Source organism: Rhamphochromis longiceps, linkage group LG7, assembly GCF_057381845.1.
Source record: "Rhamphochromis longiceps isolate RC_006_pf linkage group LG7, R_longiceps_female_GT1.1, whole genome shotgun sequence".
NCBI classification, from domain to species: domain Eukaryota; kingdom Metazoa; phylum Chordata; class Actinopteri; order Cichliformes; family Cichlidae; genus Rhamphochromis; species Rhamphochromis longiceps.
The window spans coordinates 47,580,190-47,606,452 of NC_140563.1; the positions used below are offsets into that span (position 1 = coordinate 47,580,190).

Below are 26,263 nucleotides of genomic sequence, written 5' to 3' on the forward strand. Positions count from 1 at the left end.
CAATAAAGACTCCCTTGAGCACCACACTGCATTCAGCTCTGTGGTGAGTCACACAACTATTTACCAGAACCACCCATAAACTCAGATTGAAGTGACATCCAGTTTAAACCCAAAATATCCTGTTTGTACAACAAATGCAAAATACAAAACCCCAAACTGGGTAAACTAAAGCAGCATTACTCAGACAGACATGCACATTTCATCTAACCTACAAACAACATCTCTGCCTGAGGGATTTGTTTCATTTTTTTTTTTTTTTACACTGACTGTGGTAGAGGTCATCTTGATGTCATCACGCTTAAGAAATGTTTGAATCTTGAATCACTGAGACTGTCATTCCCCGACAGCTGTGCAGCTTTATGTACCAGAAGGTATCCTATCAAACGTAAATCATACTGCATTATAAAGACCTCTGGTGTTTGTGTGTGTGTGTGTGTGTGTGTGTGCGTGTGTGTGTGTGTGTGTGCGTGTGTGTGCGTGTGTGTGTGTGTGTGTGTGTGCGTGTGCGTGTGTGTGCGTGCAAATTTATTTTACTCTTCAATCTTTGTTGTGTAGATAACGACAAGCACAGAATAAGGGCTGCTTGTTCACTGATCCCAGCTTTAAAACATTCCACTCTAGTTGTTCAATAAATTGAAACCTTTGTTCAGCCATGGCAAAAGTCACTTCCTACATCAAGCAGTGTGTACATAAAATCGGTTTTGACAACAATAAAAGTGAGAGTTGGAATACTGTCAATTCTCACATCTAAAATGATCATTTTTATTTTAGAAGATTACAAAGTCAGTAACATTTAAATAATCCTGACTGCATTTAAACTCCTTCATTTATTTAGATTATTTTTTTAAAATCTGAGATTAGCCTAATCTCAACATACACAGTATTTCCTTCAAATGTATTATGACGGAAATGTCAAAATCATCTTGAAATTGATGTTTTTAAACTAATACAATTACAGAATATATTACACTCCCTCGATTTGTTTTTGTAAATGAGTAGAGCTTTAATTGTACTGTTTTCAATTATACCATAATTTATGTTACCTTTAAAAAAAATCGCTCTTTATTTTAGTGAAATTCAAAAACTGATTTTGTTTTTGTTTTTATTTACCAATGATTATTTCAGCTCAAATTAACTTTAAATAATTTTTTTTCAATGGTGTGCTTTTTCAAAAAATGTATTTTACGTTTTATTATTTGTTTTCAGCTATTTGATATTGAAAGATGATTACACCCTTAAAAATATGCATTGAACATAACTGTTTTCATTTAGTCCATAAACTCACCATATCAAATTTCCCACAAAGTTATTCAGGATATCAGACTTAAACATCTTGAATAGTGAGCAAAAATCATAACCTGCTGCTCACAAAACCTGATGTGTGTTTAAATATCTTTAAAACATACTTTTGCTACTCCTATTCTGTTGTCAGTTAGCTGTGCTAATGAATGCATTTTACACAGTGTTTGCTGCTGCTTGAGTTGATCTCGAGATACTTCCAAAGTGAAGTGGAGACATTCGCCTCTTTTCTTGGCCTTTCTGCTCTCTTCATCAAGTGTTTGTTTGTGGGTGACAGCAGGTGAATAAAAAGGGCCTGGATGTCAAGTGATTGAGTGTTGCAATGAGGGACTTAAGCAAAGTCAAAGGCTTCAGTGTTCTGGCAGATCTGACACTGGCTGACTCAACGGTGATGCACTGCCAGCACCTTTTGAATTCTCTTTTTCCTTTTTTCACTCTTGCCTTCTGTTTCTTTCTGTTTTTTCTCCCTCTTGTCATTGCCTGTCTTTCTCAAATATTCAACTTCTCCCTTCTGCTACCTTTCCCCACATTTTCTTGAATTTGTCTAGTGTGTACTTTTCCCACTGTCCACTGTTTCCATGTGGCATTGCACCACTTTCTTTCCCTTCAATCATGTTGGATATTTCTCACTGCTAGCTGCCGCATGCCTCTACCCTCATATGGCCTGTGCTACTTATGTCTTACCCAGACAAAAGGCTTCTCTTCTGGGCTTAAAGCCAGCCAGGTTAGCCCCTCTTTTTTGCCTTCCCCAGGAACTTTCAGACTCACAGCTAATAGATTTACTTAAAAACTACAACAGGGTTACACAGGAAACGGTGTCCAGAATGTTGAGAAGTGCTTAATTTTGTTTTTCATGCATGTATAATAAAGTTACATTTCATTAAAAAACAAACAAACAACCCCTACCCCCAAAAAACAAATGAAATGAAGTCAAAAAAGAAAAATAATGTTTCACTCATAACCCTGTATGACAGATAAATAATACAGTACCATGCAAAAATTCCTAGACACCTCTCATTACTTTATATTTTGCTTCCAAGGAGGCAGATTTCCTGATAATTTTTAATGTGGTCTTAAGCTACAGTTCTCTTGGTTTTCTGAAGTTCAGTCATTATCATTCCAGTCTTTATACTAAACCATTTTTAGAGGAATGTTTTTTTGTTAAGCCACCTAACACTGACATATGAACCATTCAAGCATAAAAAGGAACTAAACTACTAAATTGTGTTTTCATGCACCATTTCTTTTGTTGAATCTGTGAAAAATGCCACAGATGACACAGTCTGACAGCATAAAACAGTATTTTTGCATCAACAAGGTGATTCCCAAAGAGCAGAATTTTTCATATTTTAATATTAAAAATTAGTTGCATATGTTGGGATAATGTGCAGTGTGTCTGAAAAGAAGAAGTAGCGGGTGGGCTTTAAAAAACCCCCACTTTATAGTAGCATTCAAAATTTTTGTCTTGATAATACATCTTTATAACAGTGGAGGCTCTGTCATGGTTTGGAGGTCGATTTCAGCCAGTGGTGTTGGTCATCTCGTCAAAATTAACTGAATTATGAATGCAGGGAAATACAGTTAAATTTTGCTCCACTGTGCAATACCATCAAGAAGTGGAAAGTCTCTGATTGGCGTCAGCATCATATAGTACGTTCATAAAAAAATCACTACAATGCATTAAAAGCATACCTGGAAAGAAAAATACACAATGAAAATGTCAGTTGTGGATTGGCCTCCCCAGATCTGCAACGTTATTGAAGTAGTGTGGGATCATCATGACAAAGAACATAACAAAAGGCAGCCAGAATCCACAGAAGCGCTTTGATTGTCCTCAGAGAATCCTGGAGAACTATTCCTGAAGACTGCTTAGTTTGACTAAAAGTGTTCAGACTGTGTTAAAGAATAAAGGTGATCATACAGAATATTGACTTTCATACTCGTCAGAATTGTACAAACTTTGTTTTTGCCTTACATACTGCACTTCCATGTATGTTACATATTTCAACAATTTACTGCATCTATTTCCCATTTTATAGGAAAACATAAAGAAATTAGGGGTGACACAAACCTTTGCTTAGTTACTAATATGCCACTATAGCAAGAGTGAAATGTGTAAGTGGGGAGAAAATGCAAATCAGTGGTTACTCAGCTATTTTCTTTGATTTACGCTGGGACTGTTTGGACTGAGCTTGCTGAAACTTTGAAAATTTCAGTCTGAGACAGGATCGCGCCTCTCCTACGGTGCGAGAGGTAGGGGTGTGACTCAAGAGTATAAAGAGAGGGGTAAGGGGAGGGGGATTGACACATCAAACAAAGGGATGATGGTAGTGGTTGGAGGGTGACGAATGGGTGGCTCTGTCTGAAGTTTGGGAGGCAAAGAAAGAGAGTGAGGAAAGGTGTACATATTAAGCGAGAGATGTAAACGGAAGTAAAAGCACAGACAGAAAGAGAAAAAGACAGAGCGAGTGAGGGAGATCTGCATCATGGCCTAAAGCTGAATGCTGCCTTTATGAGCTATAGTTAAAAGGACACTGAGGCGTGAGTCCCTGTAACCATAGCAACTTCCCAGGAGCCCTGTGACAGACGGATAATAGAGTGAGAGAGGAGTTGCTTTTCTCTTCTTCACCCCTCCCTCCTTCCCTCCCTCTATTCTTCCCTCCCTCTCACTTGTTCTCACTTCCATTCCTCTCTTGGGCAGTTTGTTGGATCCTCGCATCTTACGGGATTTTCCTTCTCGCGGCTGCCCTGTCTTCTTCTTCTTCTGCTCTCTTTTTTTTTTCTTTTGCCTTTTATGTGCGCTCTGAAGTTTCCCAGCCCAGCAAAGGCTGCTCCAGACAACTGTTGCCATAATTGCTTGTTATCTATGTGAGCGACTTTTATGGACTCTCAGAACTGTTTGAGGACTTTATTTTTGTACATCCAGCGGGGCATTTTGCATTGGCACAGGGAGAAATGTGCTCCAAAGGCACTGTCTCAGCCCGTGATTCCTTTGTCTACATTTCAGAGGCTGTGCTGTCAAACCATGGTGCTGCCCCTGAGACCAATCGGCCTGAGAATATGCAATGCTTAACAGTAAGTGTGATAAAACCTTTCTCACTTTTTTTTTTTTTTGTGTGTGTGTGTGTGTGTGTAAAGCTTACTTGTGCTTACATTTGTTTCTGCTCTGTGTTTGGGTGTGAGTGAACTGCATCAGAAACACTCTGGAACTTTAATAGCATTTGCAGTGCATATACATGTGTGTCCATATACATGTTTGATGATGCCGTTGCTGTCACTTTATGTTGGAAGTTTCTCCATACAGGTGCACAACTTTTGTGGTCCTTCGTTTTCAGCAGCTGCGTGTGTCCTTGTGTGCTTTATTTACTGGCTTTCCACGTCTGTGTGCAATGAACGGATAGGCCTGTTAAATGTACACAAAGTAGTTGACCCGTGACATTACACCACATCCACTGAAGTCATCATGCATAAATATGCCTGCAGTAAGGGAAATTTACTGCATGAAATTCCACGTTGCACATTCTGAGAAACCATAGCAACTAATTGAATCATTCGCTTAAGCTTTGAGGGGTGAGTGAAGCGAGATGTCATTTCTTGAAAGACAATGTTTGTCAAAAGGCTCGCTTCCATGTGACTCACTTGTGGAGCGGTGCGATTGTTTGTCATTACAAAGGCAAAAGAAGGAATCGTGCAGTCAGATGAGAAGTCACTTTTTCTTAACTGTTCTTGGAGAGCACAAATCCTTTCTACATTGCCTCTCTTGACCTTCACGTTGTGCATTTCCAGTTCTACGTCTTTTTTTTGTAGTTAGTTTTCTCTATTTCCACATTCTTGCCAAGTAGTATTAAAAATGAATGAGTTCAAGCGTCCTCAAAGTTGCTGGAGAGGGAGTGAGGATGCTTTTATCCATTTGAAGTGGCAACAAGGAAGAAGAAAAGCAACATGAAAAGAAAAACCTACACGCTAAGACCTGAGGGGTTTATTTGATTAAAGCACAGTTGGGACTCCTAAGGGACACACAAATGGCATTTTCAATCTATTGAGTATTTCCTGTTTTTACCCTATTTGGAACGCTAACTGCTTTGTTCTTGGCCTTGTGCTCCATGAGCTGCCTCCCTGATGGTTTTGCATGTAGCATGTGGTTTTGGCAGAAGCTTCTTTGCACTGTCCAGTGGTAACCTTCAGTAGGGAGGTATAATAATGTAAGATGTTCCTGGTCTCGTGCCAGCTCTACTGGGAACTTCTTTGAATGAATATTTTCACTGCTTGGCTGCAACCTATGCTACGTGCTCCTTGACCTGAGCAAGATAGCACAAAAGAGTTACTAACATTGTAGCTATTAGAAGGGATGCTTTTATTTAAGCTATCATTACATCAGTGTCATTAAGACATGGCATATGCATAGTCCTTGGCTTTAAAGCTGCTGTCAGATAATGCAACTCTCATTATCAGGTGTTTGTCAAAGAAAAATAATACACCTGTCAGCACTTAACTGTATGTAGCACTTTTTAGTGCTACAGTTTTAAACCTTAGTTAAATTCTGCAAACCTAACTATGTGTAAAAAGTTCCTCAGTTACTCATTCACATGCATGATTGGTGGTAGAGCTACACAACAAGCATCTTGGTTACCACTAGAAGCATTCAGTGTCTTGCCCATGGGTACTTTCACACATGGACAGCCAAGGTATTAAACCTCCAACCGTGTGGTTAATGGACACCCTAAGCTAGCACCGACACACGGCCACCGAAAGAACTCTGCTCCTAAGAAACTGAAACCTAAGAGCTTTTTGAATACAAGTTAAGTTTCCATCCGTCCATTTTCTGAAAGGCATCTTGATCAAACAATGTCTATCACAGTCCATTACAATAAGCTTATTTTTTATCCTCACAATGTCAGAAAGCAATGGAACATATTTATCATGTTAAAACTGGTTTACACTGCATCCAGTGTGTAATTTTTACATTAGCTTATAGATTAAAATTTAGATCTCTGATGAATCAATGCTGACCCCCCCAAAAAGTCTGCTTTTAAAATTTGCTCAATAAATGTGAAAAGTGGTTATTATATTTAAAAATAAATATATAAATAATCTTACTTTACTGCTGCCAGTGGAAGCCCCTGGTTGGCTCTTCGTTTATGCTGTGACTCATTTGACCGTCCTGTGTCACATCAGAGATGGTGCTGGTGTTGTTTTATCCCAAATTACAGCAATTATGCAGCAAATAAATAAGACATAAAATTGCTTTGCTACAAGCATCTTCCAGAATGCATCCTGTAATGGTAAAACAGGTGCTTGTTCGAGATAGTTACTTGTATTTTTTCCCCCCCTCCAATGTATGGAGCAGATTACACGAAAAACAAAACAAAAAAACAAACAAACAAAAAAAAAACAAGACTGAAGAACGGATATTATCAGTCTTTTAGTACAAATGTACAATACGCTGCATGTCATCAGAAAACCCCACAGTACCTCAGTCTAAGTAGTAGAGTAACAAAACATGCATACGAGGCTCAGAAGCCTATTGTAAGAAAGAAAGTCCTTAGCTGGTCACAGACTGTTTAGCAGACAAACTTTGAAAAAATAAAACAATTAATAGTGACTATTTTGGCAGTGGAATGAATGAGAAATAGTATTAATTACTTTTATGACTCATTGATTGCGGTAAATAATTAAGTAGGCAGGCAGGTTAGTTTTAGGGAAACACTGATTTGCGTTAAATAATTTTCGGTTGTTAGATGAGTTATTTTGTTCGGCTACAATAAAAAGTGCTTGTTCGTGGTTTAGGGAGAATTGGTCAAGATTAATAAATGTCAGTGTTAATTTGTGGTTGGACAAAGTAAACAAACTGTTAAGTTGTGTCATGTTTCGGCTATGTGGCAGGCAGGGATTGGACCCAAACGCAAACTCACAGGGACAGAACTTGAACTCAAAAGCACAGCTTTATTGCTGGAAAATAGAACACAAGCAATACAAAACTAAACTGGGACAAACCAATTAAAATGCACACCAGAAGCCACAGGGAGAATCACACACAGCATGAGGGAGACTACAACACTGACAAAGAGAAACACAGGGCTTAAATACACAGAGGGATAACGAGGGAATGAGACACAGAAGGAGAGCACAGCTAGGAGTAATCAGGCTGGACGAGACAAGGGAAGCAAAACTAGAAACACTCACATGAGACATGGACCTTCAAAGTAAAACAGGAAACACACTGACTGAACTCTAAACATGCAAACTTAACAGCAACTGAGAAGACAGACTACAGGGACCAGAAACATGGTACAAAGAGGTCACAGTAGACACAACATTGAACACAGGGAAGCCATATTACAAAGCCAAAGAACTAAACCTATGATAACCATAACTGAAATCTAGGGAAACAAGAAACAGTACAACAAAGGACTCAAAACATAATCCATAATATAAAAACACGAGATCTCTTCAAAATAAAACAGGAAACATGAGAGGCAGACATGACAACATAAGACAACAGACATGAAACACACGAAGGGCAAGGGAGACTTCGCAGGGGTTGAAAACACAAGGGGGAGCTAATAAGCAAATGAACATAGGAAACCTAATAAGCTTAAACATACACTATAAACATCAAAAGAACTAAAACTCAAAACACTGGGTCATAAGACCCAGGATCGTGACAAGTTGAAATTCAATATTTTGTTGTTTTGTTTGTTCACCTGATCTTATCTCAGATTTTTCACTTGAGTCTGCTTCTGTCTTTAGCTGCCGTTGGCTTCGACTCAAAGGCCAAGACTTCTGGTTTTCTGTAGGGGTCATTGTGTGGATGCAGATAAAAAAGAAGAAAGCTAAGCTATCATTCAACCCTGGCCCAAAATACATTCCATCATTTGCTCTATAAACACACTGTTTGTCTGCATACAACCTGTAAGCCTGCTTAAATGCAATTGACCAGTTGTACTGAAAGCCCAACCAGAAACCATGTGCTGCTAACAAAAATCAGATTTTACATGTTAATATGCAGATTTTAAACCCTACACTTGGCATAAAAGTGGGATGTTTTTCCACTTTCCAGACACCCTGAATATCCTGAGTGGAAGTTCCCCCTGTGCTTGTTAAGACAGTTTCTCAAACCACAATCAATCTTTTAGACCAAATCATTTTATAAAGTTAATTTCTCTGAGCTTTATTAAATTACATCAGGTAAAAGCGGACTCCTATTGGTTGATCTTCATGGTATCAAGAAACTGCATGGAGTGAATAAAAAATAATCAATAACAGTTTGAGGCTGCGTCCAACAAATTCTCCCCCCACCGCACTTTGCAATGGCTGAGGCCTGTGTTTTTTTACAGGACCCTAAATTCCACAGCGTCGTCTTCCAAACTGGACGCTTTTTCAGTTTGCCACAAATTAAACTTTGGGTAAAACGCTCAGTTGTTATTTACTTAGCCATCAGGCCACAGTAGAGAAGGTGCGGGACTAATATCTCACTGGCTACTTAAAAACACTGGAGGACTTTTACGGTCGCCCTGTCTTTACCTGACATCCCCAAATGAACACCTTGCTCAGAGGGAAACAGTTCTTGGAGTCACGTTTTGTTGATCCGGGATCTATGAGTTAACCAACAGTCAGCTGGAGTCAGGTACTTGCTTCACATTACTTCTGTGAATATTCCGTTTCGTGGCAACTAAAGCGCTAACCTGAATCCCCACCCCCACAAAAAACGCTGTCCCCCTAAAGCGCTCTCAAGCGCTCCCAGCTGGATGTTTTCAGAAGAACGTCTGGCGTTTTCACTTGGCAAAAAATGCTTTAGTGGACAAAGCCCCTCAGACCTATTCAGCAGATCAGTATGACACTTAAAATGTATCCGTGTTGCTTTAGAAACACTCTGGGATGCCAGCTTTGTGAAAAGCAGTGGTCATATGGCGCTTATGTAGAGAATCAGAGTGATTGCACAGGATTAGACAGAGGAGGTAACTTTAGTTTCACCTTTCACATGCTTTCCTTCTATCGTTTAGGTTAAAAAGTACTTCTCTATATCTTCATGTTTTCCACATATGCAAACAAAACTTACAAATACATTACATTTCCTACACTGCTGGAAGAGTCGCTTTTAAGGTCATTGAGGGCATTGTGGCATCTGCATGTGTAAAAGGTCCTTTCGTCTTCCCTTCTCATCTCCTCCCTCCTTCATTCTTGTTTTCCCTCTTCCTCTTTATCTCCGGGTGAATCAGAGTAACATATGATTGTGCGGTTTGTGTGGGACAGTCTCAGGGGAGACTTAAGGGAGGGGGGGAAGCACATTCACAGACTAAATTAGGGGAGAATGGAAAACCCTTTTAGAGTTTCTCCTTTTTTATTTTTTTTGTACTCTCTTTCTGTTGCCATGTCCCTGCTCCGTTCCAGACCACCGCTAATTTCCTCCCTCACTGTGGTATCCTCCTCTGCATCCTTCTCCTCTCTTTCCCCCCTGTCCCCTACTAAACAAAGAGGTCTGTGGTATCATTAACTGCCTTCTCTTCACCAACTCAAACATTTTTCAGTGTTTGGTAATGGCCTTGCACATGAATGCCTTCAGCGATTCACACAGGACTCATTAAAAGGCTTTGGCAATGTTGATAGAGATGTTGGTGAAGATAATACTTGATATACACAAAGGAATGTACCACAGCAATGAAAAAGCACATGGCTATTTTCCATCCACTGAATACGCTTTCACAACTTCTTCTCACGTATTGTGGTTCTTGTGCATTTAGTTAATTAATAAATTAAGTTAGTTAACATGTTTGGAAGATAAACTGTGTTTCGTAGTGTGTGTTGCAGTGTGCGAGCCGAATGTCCCTGTAATTTATTCCGAAATGCTGGTGCTGCTTTTTAAGAAAGTGTTGTTGGCATTTAGGATTAATAATCATAAGAAGGGCATGTTGTGGTGACTGCAGCATTTGATTTGTGTGATATTTAGAGAAAATGTTGATGTCCTCTTAAAAACAAAATCAGAAAATTCTCTTGCAATGCCTTAAATGGAAAACTAAAGCAATTGATCTTTTGAAATCTGACATTTTGAGTTACCAATTTAGGGTGAAGGATTAGTTTACCTGTCAGATTGTACTGAAGTAAAATTAAACTATAGCTTGTTAGAAAGCAAGGACTGCCACCATAATAATAATGGTCACATAATAAATGTAATGGTTCCTTTATATGGTTCCTTTATAAAGATGCCTTTCAAGATTTTGTGGGCACTTACTGACAATAATGTAGAGTAAAAGCTGTTATATAAAACACAAACCAGCACATTAGAAACAAATGTGCTGGTTTGTGGAAAAAAAAAACCAGGAAAATAATCAAGCCTAATGAGCTAGAACAAAACCCACTGAGGATGCAAGGTGGGGTTTGAGTAACGTCTTAAATTGTCCAGGATTTCATGTTTTGGATGTTAGTTTGCAGAGTTTTGGAGTGTGGCTACAGAAGGCTTTGTCTCTCACAGGCTGCAGTCTGTGGAGAGAAACGGGCACCTCTCCTGTGTCTGAGGATAGGAGGGTTAGGAGGCAAGAGCGATGCTGAGGCACAAGACGGTAGAAGGGCTTGCAGGTGAGGTGGAGAGTCTTGTAGAGGAGTGTGATAGACATGTGCCTCTCAAGAACTCAGTAGGAAACAGCACTTTATTACAGAAGTTCAGGGGTGGAAAGAGAAATGCATGCTTGAGCGTTTTTAGCAAGAGGATTAGAAAATGAAACCCAGAGACAAGAGGTGTTGTGGAGGTGGAGGCATTCAGATTGATGTGTTGATCTGAGCAGTGGAGAACGCCTTGGGACAGAGAAGCTAGTGGGGCTTACTGATAGTAATTAACTGCTTTCCTTTGAGAGGTATGATTGGAACCAGGAGAGGGCAGTGCCACAAACATGCATTGGGTAAAGTGGGTGAGCAGAACACTGCAGCATACAATATCAAAGGCAGTGGATGGGTTGAAAAGGCCAGCATCTTTTGCACTGAGGAATTTGTTAGTGATCTTGATGAGAACAATCTCAGTGCTGAGCTAAGCCTGGGTTGTAGGTTGTAGAGTTCATGATTGGACTTATAATGCTGGATCTGTGAAGCAGCTGCTGCAAACTCAAACTTTCTGGAGTTTTCTTTGTTTTCTCACTTTCTAAAAATGATCATCTGAAGCACAGATTTAAGACTTGACATGAAACAGAGATGCCATGTCAGCATTTACCAGTTATGTTTACTGGTTTTTAAAAAAAGGCTATCGGCTCATGGCAATGACAGTGAGCACAGTTCATGAATATTAACAATAGTTGAGCCCTGGACAACATGTCCCCTCACATCAATTTGCTTGTCAGCTACCATTAGCTTTTAAACCATCTCTGTGCAAATGGGTCTGACACTTTTGTCTGTTGCAAAGGATGGACAGGAAGGGTGAGGTGAGCTGAATAGATGAGAAAGAGTTTATTTTTTTCTTCTTTTGGATTGTGTCTTTGAAAAAAAAAAGAAGAATGGCTGGATTCATTGCCAGGAAATATTCTTTTGTGAGTATTTTGGGACTTGGCTGCTCTTAACCTTCCTCTCTTCTCCGCAAGGTGCTGAGCTTATCGTTGTTCTTTCCTATACTTTCCAACTTTTGTTAATCTGAAAGAAGCAACCCTGTCCTGCTATGTTTCAGGGGGAAGAGCAAACTGTCTGTGCCTCAACCCCTAAAATTGCTTCTGATGAGCAGAGCAGTCTTCCACTTCAATTCAAGTGTAGTGACATTAAAAGTAAGAACTGTGATCACTTTGCTGATCCCCTTAGATTTCATGTAGTCCCATCACTTAAATGTGTGAGACATATATATCTGCAATTCGCCACTTGTTCTTTGACTTTACAGTTCAAACAGATGATGTGAGTAACTGATCGATTTAAGGTGGTGCACTGCAGAGAAAAACGTGTTTTTGTTAGTTTTGAGATCTGGTTTTCAGACTAGTGGAAAGAAAACATCCATAATGCACTGCGCATTTACTGCATAAATATACTGTATGTGCTTTATTTTAAAAAATGCGTTGTCATAACATAAATAATCTGCTGGGGAAGTTTCATGATGGCATCTGCACTAGCTACTTGAAAGTTTTTACCTTGTTCCTGTGTAGTTTCTCCCCTAAACATACAGTAAATAAACAATTTGAAGTTCATTGGCCTGCTGCATTCAGGGTTGACTTGCTCTTTATCTCTCATATTATGCACAGTGTCACCCTCAAAATGTTGTAACTATAGTTGCACCTATGACTCTGCATGCCAAACTTCCACTGTTTGAATTTTAAATGCAACTCGAGCTGTGACCTTGAACTCGGTCTTAGACCCATCGTGTGTTCACTGGCTCAGAAGACGTCTCTTCCTTTGATAGCTGTTTATTCAGGTCAGAAAGAGAGAGGCAGAAGGAGGGAGAGAGATCCCACACTACTAAAAAAACAGATTGGCCTTGTCTGGCTCCGAGACAAGCTTTTCAAACTTTTCTTTCACTCTTCTCGCTAAGACCGGCTTTCTTCTCTCCTTTTCTTCTGTCCCTCTAATCCGTCCTTCTGCCTATTTAGAGGTGAACAGCGCAGCGTGAAAGAAAAAGAAAGTGTTTTTGTGTGCTTGACGGGTAACCCTCGCCCTTTTCAAAAGGCAAACAGGGAAAAGCTGCCATCACTATTGGCATGAAGGGATCTTAAAACAATGGCCTTTTCTGCCACTTTATTAACACTGTACAGACTAATGCAGCAGCACTCCTCTTTCACCCCGCTCGTTTTCTGTCCGTGTTTCTTTCCTCGAGCCAGATATTCAGACGATTAAAAAGAAAAAGCAGCAAGCTGGGAATTAAAGGGGCTGTAAAGGGTTAGACAGCCTTTGTCGCAGTCGTGATTTAACAGGTTTTTTCCCTCCGCTGCTATTCAGGTGTTTTTTGTTGTTATTTTGCAGCTGACCACCTCTCTCTCAGATATACAGATATTTAAAACAAAAACAGAAGCAAAGCTTGGATAGCTGGAGCAGGAGGGGAGATTGTTCGGAATTCTCAGACCTGCGAATTTCCGTACCGTGTGCTTGGAGCCGAGTGGGGAGCGACTGAAAGGAAAAGCAGAGGAAATGTGGAAGTCGAAAACATAACAAACAAGCAGAATGTCTGGACGGAGGTTGGGGAGTATGGGGAAAAAAAAGTACGGTGGAAAGAGTCCGATGAGGTGCGAAGTTTGATTGAGGCGCGAGAGTGAAGCTTGTCCCTAAACAACAGTGCTGTCGTTGTATTTTGTGTGTTTTGCCGGGAAATGAGGTCATTAAAATTGGTAACACGCAAAAGTGGAGCGCAATCAGACACGTTTCCGTTTACAGTCCACATGTGGTCCGAGTTTAACTCTGCGACAACTGCAGGCTCAGGCCCGGCCTATTAAAAGTCCTGCCTTTCACGGTCTTATTCATACATGTCTCACTCGCGCTGCCTGCATTAGTCACTGCAGAGTATATACAGTATTTACAAGGGACAGTTCTATAGCACCTTTCACAACCTCACAGTGTCGACTCAGGAAACAAACTGGCCTTATCGGGGGCAGACACACAAAGCTGTTCAAGCAGCAGGGTGGCGAGGTATGCATAAGTGCATGTGTGTATGTGTGCGGAGGGGGGTGGCGGTGGGAGGCACTTCCTCCTATTCTTCTGCTGTTGAAGAGTTCCCATGAGCGCCCCTGCCAGGAGCTACAGTGTGGCCTGAGCGGGCTGAGCCAGCGCCAGTCTCGCCTACATGACGCCGTCACACACTCACACAGCTGATCTCAGGCACTGCTGCAACTTCTGCTGTTCAGGCCACAGGGCGAGGAGCTGGGCCGCGTGGTGCAGGATACAACAGATGGAAGAAGAAAGAAGAGAGATGAAAAGAGGAAGGTTTTGAGTGAGAAAGGGAAGTCAAACACATGAAGCTGAGGTTGGCATGAAATTGTAGGTACAAAGAGAGGCAAAAAAAGATGATTCTGCACAGATGACTGGAGTCAGAATAATAATACATTTTGAGTTTGGAGGTCAGTGGCAGTGTTTTTGCAAAGAGGACGGGGAAACTGAGACTCATTTACGGAAAAGCTGGTGCAGCGTGAACGCCCGAAGTATCCAAGGAGCATTTCTCTTCCACAGATTCCTGTTTGTTACCCAGCGAGGTGAGGGACACTCTTGCCACCTAAAGCCACCTCAACTGGACTGTCACCTGGGCACACTTCAATACTAAATTCCCTACAGCCTCTGCCTGGGCAGCTGTCACCACCAAGATGATCCATAACACCCTAAAGTCCACCCAGCCATCGGAGCAAAGCCCCAGGAGAACAAGCTCAGCGGCACAAAGGAAACTTTGGCGATACTCGGGCTGCAGGAGTGCTGGCCAGGTGGAGAGTCACCGTCGTAGTGTGTGTGTATTGGCTGCGGACTTGAACACAGGAGAGGGAGGAGGAAGAGGAGGTGGTGTAATACACACCATCCACGGGCTGTGTCACCTGTGCATCGGATGTAGGCTGCCTCAGGTGTGTCTGAGTTCAAGTTACAGAAGTGAGAGAAAGGGAAGGCGGTGGTGGAAGAGGGAGTGGGAATGGGGAGTGCTTTAGCTGCACGGTTGCAACCTGTGTGTGTGAGTGAAACCCGAGTTAACAGTTTTAATAGTTCTGATCTTGGAACAGCGCTTTCATAATTTATCTGCAACAGATGAATAAAGTTCCCAGAATTATAACACTCCAGCAGCGTAGATAGTTTTTGATCTTTCTAACACAGAAGCAGAATATAAAATATTGAAGTGGAAACATCCTTGTTGGCACGCTGATAAAAAAAGAAAATGCACTTCCAGCTACATGCCAGCAGAAGAATAACTGCCTGCGAGCAAATGCAGGTGGTATGGTGGTGTGGGGGTGGGCGGGGGTGTTTTTCTTGAGGTAAGAGACCCAGGAGACACATATTTAGAACGATATGAACTGACACTTTTGGTACACATTTAACATACAGATCAAAATTAGTCAATCAGATGTGAAAATATAAGAATATAATGTTAATGACTCCGAATAAAGATTAATCAGATTTCTGCATTTAGTGTCTAACGAGACTAAAAGAATAACGACTGGAAGTTAATTTTGAGTCCGAACTTACATGATGAAAATTCAGCGAGACGTTAGTCAGATAAGGGTGTGGGTGCGTTTTGCTTTCTTTAGTCAGTGAACATACTGACCCAGATAACAGTGTCCAGCCGTATGTGATTGGTAAGTTTTATTTACTTAACTCTTCTCCTGCACTGTTGGAAGTAAACAAGACAAAACTGTTTCCAACTAAATGTTAGGGCTGTAAAATAAAGGCGTTAGTAATAAAACTTTGCAAATGATTTGAATCATTCACACCTGTTTGAAAACAATAAAAAGACAAGGAGTTGGGAAAAAAGGCTTTTGAAAGGACAAAGTTGATATTCATTTTCATTAAAAATAATGAAATGAGAAACAAAAGTTGTGCTATCATCAGATCTATATTGATGGTGATTGTGGGTCACGCAAGGATGAGTGAAAAAAAAGAAAAGCACATGCATGAGCACTCTTCTGCTGGGTTCATTTAAGTTTGTTACAACTAACTTAAAATCTTACTTTTTATTCTAGTCCTTACTCATTATGATTGTTATTAATTCATCAGTAAAGCCCTGCTTATACAATTTAAATATTTAATGCATGCTGGCAGCATGTCCCATTCATTTTTCTTCATTTATCTCACTAATACGTCTCGTGATTGATGGAGCAAAATATGAAAAATCATTGATGGATTATTTCCAGGCTCCTCTTTTCTAAAAATAATCCTCCTGATTTAATTTAGAAGTGGAAAAAAAAGGACATCAGACGGCTTTCTAAAACAGACCAGAGGTAGTCCAAGTGATTGGACTCGGCTATGCTTACAAATTTAATTAACGCTGTAAAGGCTATGGATTCTGGATGAATCAATCCAAATTAGGCAGCTCTGAGAGCTCGCTTAAAAAGGACAAGTATCTGAACAAGGAAGAGATAGAAAGGGATAGATGAGACAGCAGACTGGCAGTCTGTGCCGCACTTCTCTCCATTGTCAGTCCCATTCTTTGCTTTTCTCAGATTTCTGTCACGTATTCGGTTTCTGCTCTTTCAAAGTGTTTATTGGTGGTTTGTTGTTTGTCTTAAATTCCAGGGAAATGCTTTACTTCAGACCAGCTGTTCCTCTTTTTGTCGCTTAGTTTGTGATCCGTTTTATCCCCTTTCATAGTGTTTTTGTAAAAAACAAAACAAATCCTGGTTTAGGTGAAGAGAGATGGTTTCTTTTTCAGTTTTTAACTGATTTTGATTGAATTTGATTGCTGTCTTCCTACAAAAATATAGACCTACACACACAAAGCACTGAATTAAGTTTAGTTTAAGAACTTATCTTAACCGTTGTCACAGTCGCCAGTGAAGATATGCAGTCATTAGTCTACCAGTTTAAACGTGTCAGTGTTTTTTGTAGGTTGCACTGACATATTCTCCTTCTCCTAATCCCAATTACATAGTTTATGGATGCTCCAAAGGCGAGTGTTTTGTATTTTTCAGTTACTGAGGAAGGACAACAACTAAAAGATTGAATGTTTGGCACATTAGTGAAACGTGTACAAAACTGTGCATCAGTCACATTTGCTTTTTTTTCTTTTTAGGGCAGCGACAAAGTCCGCCGTATTTGTCCGTGGCATGAAAGTCTTTTTTGTAGCAGTGTATTTTTGGAGGGGACAGATTAAAGTGACTCAAGGTTAAAGGAATATGGTGACACGAGGCATAAAATCGGTGGACTATAAGAAACCGCAATGGTAGTCGACATTTCAGGGTCGTGCCGAGCTTCGGGCCCCTGAATAATCAGTGTATTTCTACAAGTTGCTGCATCTCGCTCATGGGCAGACTTTGTAATTTAGGAGCATGTACATGTTTGCTCTGCTGTAGGAATAAAAAAAAGAAAGAAAGGGCGAGCGAGCGGGGATGTCTGTGTGTTTTGGGCCCCCCGGTTTTCAGCAGATGACATGGAAAGTGAGATGTTTTGGATGGAACTTTGTTGACTTTGGCTCAGGCTTTCGGGTGCAGGTATTTGAATGTTTGGCAACACAAGAGACAGACAGACAATGTGAAAGATCCATCAGCATTTGTGCCTGTGTGCGTATGTGATACTTTTCAATGGACAAATATTGGTCCTCTCTACTCTACTCTGCAAACCTGATTGGACAACATATTCCAGTAAAATCACTTCGTATCGATTATTTGAAATGTTCATGTTTATTTATTCATTTGCAGAATTAAAACCCTACAAATAGCTATAGAGCACAACACAGTTCTTACCAGCACCATCAAAGGATCAAAGGTTAAATCGAACTCGATATGAAATAGGTTGTAGTGATTATTCATGAACTTCCTGTTGTATTGACTTTTTTGGACCTATTTTTTGCAATATAAAACTAACTTTTTACATTAATGGGGGGGAAATTAAAGTCTTTATCAGCTGCCTCTGTACACTGCGTATATAAAATCTGGCTAAATGTTAAGTTAATTGGCAGTCTGACTGTTTTTTCCCCTTTCCCTCAGCTAATGGACAAAGAATCTTTTTATCTCAACAGTTGTTTTTCCCACTAACTCAGCTAATTGGCTTCAATGGGAATCTGCTGTCAAGACAGTTTTAGCAGGAAGTAGAAGCAGAATACAAATCATAAATCCAATTGTCCCGTAGCGAGGAAGGAAGTTGATCATTTTGCTTACGTGCTACTTTTCGTTTCTCAGGTAGCAGGGGAGAGAGTGATTTCCTATCACCGTATCACAAAATGCTCATGGTGTGTGTGCGTGTTTTCTGCAGGTGACCATCCTTCGAGGAAAGGATGGATACGGATTCACCATCTGCTCGGATTCTCCTGTGAGGGTACAGGCTGTTGATCCAGGCAAGTTTTACACGCACGTTGTTAGATACATGAAACCCAACTGTTCCTAAAGGATCCATTGTTCAAACTGTGGGTCTTTAAATACTCGGAAACATGACAAAACAGCGCTGCACTTTTCTTTGAGCCTGCCTTTTATATTTTTGATGGACGGGTTTGATTCAACATCAGAATCTGAGGTTTTTCCATGTTTTTCTCGCTGACTGCCAATGACAGATTTCTGTTTTTAATAGTATTTGTATAACATGAGGATATGCCAAAACAGTGTAGTGCTAAACAACATACTATAAATTGTATATGTCAAGACAGGGGCCTTCTTGAGTCAGAAATGGCTTGGTGTTTTCCTCTGTTCCATTTTACATTTGCTGTATAAATACTCTGTTTGCCTTTGTGTCCCATTGATTGACCTGAGTTTAACATCTCTCCCCCTTTTCTGGCATGTTGCCTTTATTCAATAGCGCCGTGGAGAGAGAAGAGAAATGTGGGGAAAGAGGGCAGGGAAGCAAAGGTCTGGTCAGCTGATGACTCAACTGCTATTGACATTTTCTATTAGTATGCCCCCTTAAGATATCAGATTGCCCTTTTAATTTGGTATGTCATAATTACGTGATGCATTTGAAGTTACATCATCAGTGTGTGGGGTGGGGGGGCTCGTAAAATGACCACTATTACCAGCTCAGTCGGTTGAGTGTGGCAGTAGATAAACTTCCACCATCCTCACACTGCCACTCTGAAAGGAACTAGAGTGAAGGCATCCAACGGGGATAACTATATCATCCTGGCACCCATCAACCCTGGAAGCCAGGTACCGCAGAGTGGTGGTGGGCTGCATCTTCATCATCTTCTCCGTCCTCCTCATCCTCACCATGGTCATATGGTGGCTCATCCTAGATATGTCTCCTTACCTTACATCCCTGGTGCTGATAGATAGATGGACTGTATGTACAGTATGTCTGGGCCATTTGGGTTACTGCTGTCTCACTGATTTGTGATTTATAACATGTTCAGCTCAGTCGGTAGAGTGCGGCAGTTGAGAGCAAGGCTGTCTGTCAGATAGATACCTTTGAGTTAAGCCCCCATGTTGGGAAGTCTCTTCCCAGTTGTCATGTCTTTAATTAAGATGCTGTGTCCCAAGCTAATAATGTGTGAAAAGTTTTCAAAACAAGCATTTTGACGTGTGGTCATGATTTTATTGCTTATGCCCTGCAGGGATTTGCCATTATGAATCTCGAAGGCTAAAGAAACAAACTTGCACATAAAATACAAGCTACAGCTCTGGTGTGTGTTAATGGTTCTTGAGAGTGTGCAATGATGCAAACTTTTTGTTTCCATCTTTTTACTTTGACAGGGGGTCCAGCAGATCAGGCTGGTCTGCAGCAGCTGGACACTCTCCTGCAGCTAAATGGTCAGCCAGTGGAGCAGTGGAAGTGTGTGGACTTAGCCCATGCTATAAGGTAAAAACAACACAAACAAAAACAGGCTTATTGGCAACTAAATGTTGCAGAATAACTTTTCATGTGCATATCCACATCTCTAGGATGAAAATTAGGGAAGTTATTAGAGAGGTTTAGAGGTTTTCAGAGATAATTGTTGTATCCAAATTGAGTTACAGATCAGTTTAAGCGGCCCCCTAAGCTAAGCCTGTGGTGTTTACAGGGCTTTCATTTCAGAAGCTGAGATTGTCAGAAACCAAAAGGAAATCCATTTACACTGAAGCGATGTGGGAATAGCTCTGCAATTACACGTTATGAAGTCAGTGATTTATCAGCACTCAACAGCATAATCTTAGTTAAACTTTTAAGGGTTTGATCCTCTGTTTGCTTTTCGATGAGCTGTCTCATTCCTACAGTGATGCAGTTTAAAAACAGAATGAATTAAAGTAGGTTTATTTCTGTATTGGAATCTATTTTTTACAGACATGCAGTAAGTATCAAAGAGTCTGGTTTTAATGCGTATTAAATGTGTGGTTTCAGGGTTGCTTTTCATCCAGATGTTTTTGTTTTTGACTTTTAATGTATATTATAGATATAATTCATTTTGCCGTGCAAATTGAGGCATGTAAATTCCACTTGTCTGGCTCTTCTTAACCATCATTACTTTGCTTTGTTTCAGGAACAGCGCCAATGAAATCACAGTGGTAGTGTGGCGAACTGGTCCTTCAGCTAAACCTAGTTTTGAGGGTCTCATCCACCGACCCTCCTACAAACCCTCCACCTCAAACTATGATGCCCCGTCACCGCCCACCCGTAGACGTGTACCAGATGTCAGCACAAGTAAAACCCCCCCAGCTGTGCCGCCACTCCCAGCCCACCACCGTGCCACTGCCGCACGCAGGCTACTGGTGAACGGCTCTGAAGCTGGAAATAGCGGCGGTGTAGGCATGGGGACCCTGGCGTGGGGGGCCCAGGGAGGGTCGGCCGAGGAGCTGGACGGGAAGCCGCGGCACCTCCACCATCCTCACACTGCCACTCTGAAAGGAACTAGAGTGAAGGCATCCAACGGGGATAACTATATCATCCTGGCACCCATCAACCCTGGAAGCCAGGTACCGCAGAGTGGTGGTGGGCTGCATCTTCATCATCTTCTCCGTCCTCCTCATCCTCACCATGGTCATATGGTGGCTCATCCTAGATATGTCTCCTTACCTTACATCCCTGGTGCTGATAGATAGATGGACTGTATGTACAGTATGTCTGGGCCATTTGGGTTACTGCTGTCTCACTGATTTGTGCTTTATAACATGTCGTGAACACTACATACTGTGCATATAGTTCACTGTCATGTAAATATAGAGCAATAGACTGAAAACCAAGAGGATAAAACAGCATATAAAAATAGAGCTGGTAATAACATTATATGCCTGTATTATGGGGGAACTTTTGCTGTATTTCTTTCTTACATTGTGCCAGACATGGTTCATATTAGAGAAACTATGCATATATATGCCTCAATTAATTTATCTAGCAGATTTTCTCTAGACACAAGAATTTCAAAGCAGTTCTTTAAAATCAAATAGTGCTTGCATTTAGGAAGGAGAAAGAAAGAAGAAGGAAACACATATTTCAACATAATATCCAGTGTCTGTATAACATGCATGTACATGAACATTAGGACATGTATATGACATTTTATACAGCATGCACTTTATAGTGCTTAACAGATTTATTAGACCACCACCCAATAATAACATTTATGCCACAGCTGTGCTGTGTTAACAGTGTTGAAATTGACCAAAATTGTTTTGATTTCTGTAATGCTAATTCACCAGTATGCACAAACTCTTTATATAAAATGTACATTTTTAATGTTTATAATAACAGTTCAATATTTATCCAATAGTTATCCATACATTTTCAAAATTAGCATTTTTCAAAGAACAGAAAAAATTGTAAAGCTCATGATTATTTTTTGATTAAGATGTCAAATTATAGATATCTACTTGGATTTCTGCGCAGAAAAATTAGTTTTAGTGGTCAAAAGTTATGCTTCATTTCTGACTCCTGAGAGAAGTCCAGTGCGCTGGCATTTTGTTATCTGATTACAAATAACAGTTTCAAACAAAATTTTGTTGAAAGTTTCCTTGTTTTTATGACAGGTGGTCTAATACATTTGTTAAGCATGCTTTTTTTTGCATTCAGTGATCTTGTATATGAGGTAAAAGCTTTCATCATGAAAACAAAATAAAGCAAGTCAACAAATCAAAAAGACTGATCTGAATTCCTAAGCTAACCGTACAATACTAACCCACTAACTAGATTCAGAATGGGTTTGAGACTTTCTTTTCCTGATATGAATCTAAGTATCTTAATGGTTGCTCAGCTTACACAAAACTAACTAACTGTATGCAACTGGTGCAAACACGTAGAGTCTCTGTGTGTCCTTGTTTGTGAGTCTGCCAACACAAAGCTCTGTGTGTGTGTGTGTGTGTGTGTGTGAGTGAGTAATCTGTGTGTGGCTACGTCATGAGGTATGCACCTTTGTCTTTTTCAGATCTAGGTTCAGTTAATGGCAGTGGTACCAAATTACCAAATTATAAGGGAGGGAAGGCAGGCAAATTCAGAAAAATTATAGGCATATTGAAGGAAGAGACTTCAGCTTCAGGCAAAACAGGAACATGCCAGCACAGTGAAGCTGGCCTCCCTTACAAATAGCTGCAACTTGTATCTCAAACAAAGGAGGCAGAGACTGAGGGGATTCTGTTTTGGCCTTGCTAAATATACTAAAAGCCCTGTGGAAATGGGTCATGTTAGTGGCATACCACACAGATACAAAGAAGGCGCTTTGAAAACCAGCACTAAAGAAAATGAAATAGTTATCCAAATAAACAGGCAGAAAAGTGCAATAATGGCATATATATATATATATATATATATATATATATATATATATATATATATATATATATATATATTATATGAACATTTTGGGACTTTCCAAATCCCTCTCCACCCGCAGATTCCTAGCCCTGCACCCTCACTAGATTGTGATATGTTATGACAAGCAGAAACCATTACTGCCTCGGTGGGTCCAGCCTAAAATTCAAATGGGCTCAAAAGTGTCCTAGAAACTAAACCGAATGCCATGCAAGAAACAAACAAAAAAAATGAAAATGCAGAGATGCAGAGACTGGATAGTCAAAGAAAAAGAGACGAAAACCCAAGGCGCGCACACACACACACACACACACACACACACACACACACACACACACACACACACACACACACACACACACACACACACACACACACACAAAACAGCAAAGACAAAGAGTATGGAATAAATATGGTAAAGAACCGCATTTCATAGTGAAGTATACAGAATTTTTTTTTAAAATGACAGTTGATCTTTTTATAAATATGTCTTGTTGCATCATCATCATCATCATCATCATCATCATCATCATCATCAGTATCAGTGTCGGTAGAAAGTTAAGATCAGATTTAATACATTAACCTTTGTCATTGCTCTTGCATGTCTAGATTCATGTTTAGAATGTTAACATTTTCATTTTTGTTTTATTTAGATTGTAATTTTATGTTAATCTCATATTATTCTGCTTTCAGATCTTGAGGCCCGTTTACTCAGACAAGCAGGGTACATTAGGTAAGTCGCGTACTGTATATAATATTAATACCTGTTTAAATTAAATGACTGTTTTGTTAAGTGGTCTACTGAGTTTGTAGATCAGCTTCTATTGTAGAAGGCAACCTAACAGCCTCAAACTAAAGTATTAAAGGACAATTGCTCCAAAATATGTTTTCTACATTACTTATTTCTTTGCATTATATTCTTGTGCTTCTTGTTGGATTTTGTTTGTTTCGAACAGAACAATCTTGCTGTCTCCATTCTTGCACTCCCTTCATTGTCAATCTTCATATTGAGGATTGATTGACTGATTGATAATACTTTATTCATCCTGAGTGAAATTGGATTAAGGCTGCCAGCCTTGCCAGCGCCATCTTACCCTTCATAGATAGGATCATATTTGGAACAGTATCGATCTTAAGTACTGTTCATAATCTGTGTCTTCACTTTCTTTTTTGCCCCACAGCTGCGAGGTTAATCCCCACCCGACAGGCTCCTGTTCCTCAGCCGCAGAGTGGTGCTTTTTCTGGAGGTATGGGTGGAGTTGGTGGTGGCGGAGGCAGCGGCGGCGGTGGCGGTGTTGGTCTCTCCAGCCGTACCGGCTTCCTACGTCGATCTAACAATTCGAAGACATCAAAGGCGCCTCCTGCCTCCTCTAATGCAGCCAGCTACCAACAGCAGAATGCCAATTTCGCCAACTACCAGAACTGTACCATTGTCCGATCACATGCTCCGCACGCAAATTATGGATATGTTAAAGTGGCGCCCAAGATCCTTATCTTCCCCATCTTTGTTCAGGTACACCATTTTTTATGTGCCTGTACATCTTGATTTGGTCGTATCGTTTGTTATTCTTTGTCTACGTTTTACTGGACACTGTATTATATACACTGAAGTCCTGCTGTTCTACTTATACTTACTGCCGAGAGTGAGATTTTACTGAACCAATCTATAGTCGTTTGAACCCAAGGCAAAAGAGTGAATAGATCTAATTTTTGAATGATCTGCTGCTATCATTGTTTCAGTAGAGAGTATAAGACCAGATATGCAGGGACTGGGCAGAGAATGATATGCAGAGGCCCCAGTCTGGACTTGAGCTGTGGATGCACCTGTTCTGTGGTATCAAACGAAACAGGCCACTGAGATACTCTGAAAAACAGTTTTCACAAGCTGTCCAAGTATGATGAATATGATTTATTTCCCCTTCCGCATTTGTGTCAAAAGGAAACAAGACATTTCAGGTTTGCAGTTAGGAAATATGTTGACCTTCATGTCTGAGGTTCTCGTGTTTTGCAAGTCATCCGTGAGCTTTTCACACGTAACACAGACTCGATCTACATATTTTTTTCTGTCTTTAGGCAATAGCACTAACAGCGGTAGTGTTACCGTATGAGATGTCAGGCAGATGTTTTCTGTACACATTTTGGATCAAAGAGTGTCAAAGTTCTGTGCAACCAATTCAACACTTACTTCCAAAATCCACTTTCTTCAGAATAAAATGGCAAATCTAAGTGGGGCTACTCCAAAGAGGCAGCTTCTGTCAAATGAAGCATCATCACTTAATAACTGCTTAGTTTTTCACATGTGCGTTATAGTGTGTTGACCGCAGTGAGATAACTCTTGCGCCTGCACTGACATGTCAACTGGCTTAGCTAGCTTGAGCTGCGATAAACTTTCACACTCTGAAAAACACTGACTGTGCTGTTACTTTCTTCATATAGAGTCATGTATACAAATGTGCAGCCCTGACCCTGTTTCACACGGTATTCAAATGTTGCACATGTTGAATTGGGCCTCTGTCACACCCTGGACTTGAGAGGAAGTCCCCTCCTCCCACGTTGCCATTCTATTTCATTTTAAGTGTCACTGTCTTGTCGTGCTCAACCGCACATACCGCCTCTCAGTTGCAACTTGCTTTCTGTCTCGACAGAATCAGTTTCAGCGGCGTTTCCCTCCATAGAAAAGACCTGCTTTTGTTTTTAAGCAGATCGATTGGATTTGGGAGCCAAAATGGATTTGGTACTGCAGCTTTTCAGCTTACAAATGACAGATGCAATATTATATTTTTGGATTTTATGTTGAAAAATGCTCAACATATGTTTAAGAGGTTAGGGTAATACTAAGCAGAAGGAAAATACTTTACAAGTACTATTTACCTCAATATTACAAGCATTAATGTTCCTAAAGCGGCTGGTTATGAATAACGGGATGAGAACTCGATTCGGTAATGTTGCGTCCTCATTTTTTCATGAAGCCTGTTGTTTTCTGTTGTTACAGCCTCTTGACCTCTGCAGCCGGACACTCATCATATCTGAAGAGATGATACTACATGAGAGCAAGCACCACTCTCTTAAGGTAAGGGCCAATCAAACAGAGTGTCTGTTTTTGCCCGTGCTCATATGAATGCATTTAATTATTTTTCATGCATATTAAAATCTGTCTATGTCTGCAAACCTAAAAACACCCGCTTGAAGCTTTTATTTTAATTTAATGTTCTGACCAAGGATGTAGTTATTGATTAAAACATCTAAAACATTATGCAGGATTTCATTAAAGGTGTCTCTGAGATGCATAAGCCGCTATTTCAAAGAACTCTTTCGTTTCACTGATACAATAAGATCTCTCCGACCAGTGGCAAGCATTCAGTTGGTTTGGTGCATCCTCCTTTGTGGTTTTTTTAATTTGGCCAAAGTGAAAGTGCCGTCTCACTGCCTTGATTCAGAATTTAAGCGAAATATATATTCGTATATATTTATATATATATAGCTATATATGTATATGTATCTATATATAGATATATATATGTGTGTGTGAAAGCATGCAAGTATAAGTGTAAAGCGACATCTCAGGAGAGGAATGAAGTGCAGGAGCTGTCTGAACTGGAGCTGTCCACATGAGTCAAGAAAATCAATACTAGATGAAGAAAGAGAGCAGCAAGGATCAGACTGACAGATAAATTGTGTTTTA

At 40.3% G+C, this 26,263-nt stretch overlaps 1 protein-coding gene across 5 annotated transcripts in view; it reads left to right on the forward strand.

The window, feature by feature from the left end:
• The window catches only part of rgs3a (regulator of G protein signaling 3a), a 155,563-nt gene that overhangs the window by 45,693 nt on the left and 83,607 nt on the right, over positions 1 to 26,263 (forward strand). For 2 of the 5 annotated variants that reach the window (XM_085413984.1, XM_085413987.1), the window contains 7 exons: positions 4,307 to 4,374; positions 18,130 to 18,211; positions 19,557 to 19,662; positions 20,321 to 20,753; positions 23,275 to 23,314; positions 23,763 to 24,094; positions 25,574 to 25,651. In XM_085413984.1, the coding sequence (XP_085270110.1) occupies positions 4,307 to 4,374; positions 18,130 to 18,211; positions 19,557 to 19,662; positions 20,321 to 20,753; positions 23,275 to 23,314; positions 23,763 to 24,094; positions 25,574 to 25,651 (1,139 nt within the window). Of the gene's footprint in view, positions 1 to 3,879; positions 3,898 to 3,979; positions 4,168 to 4,306; positions 4,375 to 13,994; positions 14,796 to 18,129; positions 18,212 to 19,556; positions 19,663 to 20,320; positions 20,754 to 23,274; positions 23,315 to 23,762; positions 24,095 to 25,573; positions 25,652 to 26,263 lie in introns of those variants that run through there. The other 3 variants (XM_085413988.1, XM_085413986.1, XM_085413985.1) reach the window with 3 other exon arrangements.